The sequence below is a fragment of the Sinocyclocheilus rhinocerous genome, unplaced genomic scaffold (assembly GCF_001515625.1).
Source record: "Sinocyclocheilus rhinocerous isolate Xijiao unplaced genomic scaffold, SAMN03320098_v1.1 scaffold638, whole genome shotgun sequence".
Lineage (NCBI taxonomy): Eukaryota > Metazoa > Chordata > Actinopteri > Cypriniformes > Cyprinidae > Sinocyclocheilus > Sinocyclocheilus rhinocerous.
Genome location: NW_015664206.1, coordinates 558,190 through 564,084, shown reverse-complemented (window position 1 = coordinate 564,084; position 5,895 = coordinate 558,190). Strand labels below are relative to the sequence as shown.

General features: G+C 35.2%; 1 protein-coding gene across 1 annotated transcript in view; it reads left to right on the top strand.

The window, feature by feature from the left end:
• sirt6 (sirtuin 6) overlaps window positions 1-5,895 on the top strand; it is a 28,752-nt gene that overhangs the window by 10,761 nt on the left and 12,096 nt on the right. The window contains exons 3-5 of the mRNA XM_016540698.1: window positions 1,418-1,600; window positions 2,609-2,668; window positions 4,201-4,356. Coding sequence (XP_016396184.1) covers window positions 1,418-1,600; window positions 2,609-2,668; window positions 4,201-4,356 — 399 coding nt within the window. The remainder of the gene's footprint in view (window positions 1-1,417; window positions 1,601-2,608; window positions 2,669-4,200; window positions 4,357-5,895) is intronic.

The window sequence follows — 5,895 nt, the reverse complement described above, 5'->3', positions numbered from 1 at the left end:
CGTTTCAGAAAGGCGAGGCGTAGAGGAGAAACAATGTACATTATGTGGAAAATAATGTGTTTTTTGAACCTTAAACCGCATAAATACATTGCATTACACCAAATACACAAAATAATGTTCTTTTTAGCAACATCATATGACCCCTTTAAATAGGTTATGTTAATATTATGTATAGGCATATTACATTATGTTTTTTAACAGTGTTCTTCAATAAAACCATGTGATTACTTGGTTTTGATACTTTATACTTTATTTGAACCAATTATTATTGTCTTATCGTTAGTTTAATATATATATATATATATATATAAATGTAGTCAATATAAAGCCTGTTTGTCACTTAGGTCTATTTTATTACTGAAAAATCAGATTACTCAATTTTCATAATAATCAGTAGATTACTTGATTACCAAGATAATCATTAGTTACAGCCCTAGATTAGTTAAATGTTTCAAAATACAACTACATTGTTTTGCTTTTTGTAATTAAAGACAAATATTTTGTCATTGAAAATTTCTTTAAAATAGTATTAAAATACTGTCTCGTTCTAGTAAAGCAAGTATCTGTATTCTGTCTCATCTCATGAGCTAAGTTTAATGTCACACCACTAGTGTCTACGAGCATGATATAGCTCATAACTTTCCAAATGTATGATGAAGCTTTTACTATTCAGGTCAATCATATATTCATAAAAAAAAAATCACTTTGAATAAGGAAAGTCTCCTAGTCTCCTTCAGTTTGCCACAGCCAAGGCATGCTTTGCATGTGCTGCAATTTTTCTATTTAAATATATATTAAAATGTAATTTATTCCTGTGATCAAAGCTGAATTTTCAGCATCATAACTCCAAAGTATTCAGTGTCACACGATCCTTCAGAAATCATTCCAGTATGCTGATTTGCTGCTCAAGAAACATTTCTGATTTTTATTATCAATGTTGAAAACAGTTGTGCTGCTTCATATTGCTTGTGGAAACTGTGATGCATTTTATTCTCAGGATTCTTTATTTGAAGTGTATTTACTGTCACTTTTAACCAATTTAATGCATCCTTGCTGAATCCAAGTATTATTTTTTTGCAAAAAAAAAAAAAAAAAACTTGATGCAAACTTTTAAAGGGTAACATACTTGTACAATGTAAATATGCATGTTAATGTTATTGTGCACAGATTTCAGAACTAGATATTTTTGCGGTTTAGCTTCTTTCATAAATGGATTATTTCACCCCTATGTTTTGAGTTTTGAAAGTGACACTATGTTTTCATAGTACATCTAGCTCTATATTTCAAAAGATCAAGAAAGATTACATTTTTCAGGATATGACCCAAAAAGACTCCTGACTGAAACTGAGGACAAGAAGACTATATTTCAACCAAAGCATGTTTGTGATCTCTGTGCTGTGATGTCTGTGTATATCAGAGGTCCTAATGGAGTGTGGACGATGGCGGAGAGAGGCGAGATGCCTCACTTTAACACCATGTTTGAGGACGCGTGTCCCAGTCTGACTCACATGGCGCTGCTGCAGCTGCAGAGGACAGGACACTTCAAATACCTCATCAGCCAGAACGTAGACGGCCTTCACCTGCGCTCCGGCTTCCCCAGGTAATGACAGATATTACACACAAAAACATCCAGTCTGATTGGCTGTCTTCATGCCGATCCCACATCTCTCATACCGTTTTGATTAAAGTACTGACCTCTGTCCTATGTGTGATGTCAGATGTGTCATGTTGGTTAGCTCTTTTAATTTTCGATTCCTGCAAGCGAATGCAATCAGCATGTCTTGTTCCAGGCAAATGACTCGAAGCTGTTAATGTAGAATTTAGCATATTGACGTGATGAATTGCACATTTTATTCAAGCAGACATAATTAAAAGCCCTCAGTCATCATATATTGTATTGTATCGTATTTTTTTGTTTTGTTTTTTTTGTATTATTGTTTTGTATTTGAATTAGGGTTATTGTCATAAACTAAAACTTTTAATTACTTGATATAATATAAACATTAACTGAAATAAATTAAAATACTAAAAAACGTATTTTATTTCAGATTGTTGCCAAGGAAATATTTGACATTTTTGTTTAGTTTCAGTGGAAGTACTAAAATAACTAAAATTAAAACTTTTAAAAAATTATTAATTTCTATTATTTAAATAAATTTAGAAAAAGAAAAAAGAAAAAAAAAACGGAAATGACAACAACACACAAAAATTGCTTAAAATTAATGAATATTAAAATGGAAAATATAAAAATAAAAACTAATTCAGCACTAAAATTAATACTAACGTACTAAATAACTAAAACTTACATACATTTTAACAAAAATACAAAAAACGATGACAGAAACAAAAAAATGTACTAAAATTAAAAAGAAAAATTAAGATAGCTTGAATTCACTCTAAAAACTGTAATAGTAAATTAATTATACTAAAATAACACTGCTTTGAACTGATATAAACAACCCACAGTCGTTTGCGCGTATTGATGGAATTGTGTCATCATTTACTCATCCTTTCTTTAATCACTCCTCTTTCTCTTGTTATTGATTTTGGTTCACTTCTCATTCTTCTGTTCTTGTTGGGTTTGTTTATTTCTCTCTGTGTCTGCTAGGGATCGATTGTCGGAGCTGCATGGGAACATGTTCGTTGAAGAATGTGAGATGTGCGGCAAGTATGTAATCGATGCCACTGAACATGTTAATGAAATCTGTCTGCAAGATTAACCACGTCGTCTTATGTAGTTTAACAAGTACAAGACATTCAGGACTGTCTTAAACTTGTTGCTGTGTTACTGGTTGCTAAGGTCAGATAATGATGTAAAAAGACAGACTTTAAATTATTTATTTGACCAGCAGCACATAGTGGTGGAAACAAACTTCGGTCTAACTTAACTTTGTGAAGTTTCAAATGACTTAAGAAAGAACTTAAAACTAATTTATAGGTGAAGTATGTAAAGCAAAATCTGTTTAAAGCAAAATTTTGTGTTTATTACAGGTTAAGCTTAGTCAAAAGTATTTGTGGTATATTACCACAAACATTATTTCCATTTGTCCCTCCTTTAAAAAAAACAAAAAAACAAAAACTGACATAAATGAGGCCAGTCTTTGAAGATTAAAATATTTTGTTTCCTTGTCAAAGCAGATTTTGAGAAATTTAGCATTACATCACTTGCTCACCAATGGATGCTCTGCAGTGAATGGGTGCCGTCAGAATGAGAGTCCAAACAGCTGATAAAAACATCACAATAATCCATAAGTAATCCACACCACTCCAGTCCAGCAATTAACATCTTGTGAAGCCAAAAGCTGCATGTTTGTAATAAATAAATCCATCATAGGACGTTTTTAACTTAAACCGTTGCTTCTAGCTAGAATACGAGTCCTCTAACTATAATATTGCTTTCTCCAGTGAAAAAGTCGTCCTGTCTGCACAGATCAAGCACTGTTTACAAGCCAAAACAGTCCAAAATAGCTCTAAACAAATATATTGGTGGCTTTTGATGTGAGGACAACAGGAGATGGACTTTTCACTGGAGGAAGTGTTATTATGGATTATGGACTCGTATTTAAGATGAAATTGATGGCTTAAATTTAAAACGCCTTAATGTCACTTCACAAGACGTTAACTGATGGACTGGAGTGGTGTGGATTATTGTGATGTTTTTATCAGCTGTTTGGACTCTCATTCTGACGGCACCCATTCACTGCAGAGGATCCACTGGTGAGCAAGTGATGCAGTGCTACATTTCTCCAAATCTGATGAAGAAACAAACTCATCTACATCTTGGGTTGTGTTGATTGAGCTTAACTTGTGCTGAACCTGAAATATTCCTTTAAAGTTCAAAGACTATAAGGCATTTTGTAAGTTGACTCAACGCTGTGTGAATGCTTTCTAAACATTGCTGTTTATTTTTGTCAATTTCTGATTTAAAATCAAATCCTGCACTAACTCAACAAAACATAATTCTACCAGTTTTGGACAGAAAAATAGGTAAATAAAGAAAACAAAAAAGTCCGAAAAGTCTTTGATGAATTTACAGTCTCCAAAAACATACTGATTCAGGTTTATTTTTCTAGTGCACAGTGTATGTTTGACATTGAACATGTGCTGTATTGAAATTGTATGTGCATCATAGCTCTGTCTAGCAGATAAACGCTGTGAGAATGCTGTGCTATTCATCACACACACAAATCTCTATCAAAGGAGGCAACGGGTCGTGTGCAGGTACTGCCACTGTCACAGTGATAAGCACTTGTTTCAGGCAATATGTCCCGGGGACACTGTAATTGGAGTGATGGGTCTGAAGCCAACCGGATGCTACTGCGATGTCACACGCTCAAGAGGACTCCGATCTTGCAGGTGATGCACCATCTTAGAGGAATGCATCCATCATGATTTTCCATGATTCAGAGAAGACAGAATTTCACGATACACAAATATTTTTATTAGGGAATTTATTTATTATGTAATAAGTAGTAAAAAGCACGCTACCGAGCAAGAATGGAAGGTGTTATTATTGTAATATTATGTGCTTTGTACTGTAGTGTTTTCTCAGTGGTGAATGAGACATGATATATCTGACAGCGTTGCATTCAGTCCTCCACCAACGCCGTCTCTCATCATGTCGCTAGTTAGCCTCTGCTCTGCCTGTGTGCGTTCATGTGTTTTGGAGGAGGCGTGGCTTTGCAGAGTGATTATGCAGGGAGGGTGGGATCTTGCTTTCAAAGCTAGCTTGCTATTGCTAGCCTCTCCAAAATCGCCTACACTACCTTTAAAGGCACAATATGTACGATTTTTTTATTAAAATATCCAAAAACCACTAGAACAGTGTTATATATTTAAAGAGTGAAAAATTTAAGGGGGTCTGAATACTTTCCGTACCCACTGTATATATATACATACTGTACATACATACATATACACAGTTTTGGGAAGGTTACTTTGGAAATATAATAGGTTACAGATTACAAGTTACTCCTATTTAAAATGTAATAAGTAGTAAAAAGCACGCTACCGAGCAAGAATGGAAGGTGTTATTATTGTAATATTATGTGCTTTGTACTGTAGTGTTTTCTCAGTGGTGAATGAGACATGATATATCTGACAGCGTTGCATTCAGTCCTCCACCAACGCCGTCTCTCATCATGTCGCTAGTTAGCCTCTGCTCTGCCTGTGTGCGTTCATGTGTTTTGGAGGAGGCGTGGCTTTGCAGAGTGATTATGCAGGGAGGGTGGGATCTTGCTTTCAAAGCTAGCTTGCTATTGCTAGCCTCTCCAAAATCGCCTACACTACCTTTAAAGGCACAATATGTACGATTTTTTTATTAAAATATCCAAAAACCACTAGAACAGTGTTATATATTTTGCTGACTTGTGTACTTACATTATTTCAAATGTTTTGAAGAATGTTTAAATCCAGAGAAATAAGCAGTTTTAACTAGTGACACGGACTGTGTCCATAGTGTCATTGTGTCTGCCAATGACGTCATAACCCCTCGATTTCCGGTTTTGTTTTGTAGAAAACATGGAAACACCAAAGACGCTTTAATATGTTGTGCGTTTTAATAGACCGGTGACGACTGCACAGAGTAGCATTATAACAGAACTTTCAAAATGTATCAAGTATGATAAAACAGCGCACGACCGGAAGGAGCAGAAGCGGTCGACTGTGGCATAATAAAAGCTCCGCTGCTTTCGAGCCGTGTGTCACGCTCGTTCAGCGGCCTCGTTTCGCTTCGACAGCTTTCAGCCTCACCCTGCTTCATTCTACTACGTTAATAAATCATTAGCTCATCCATGAACATGATTTCTGCCGGAGTCCCATCGGATTGCATCGGCTGTTGGGATGAACTCCCATGATTCCACACTCAGTCACTGCGTCATCAAACTACGCCTTTGT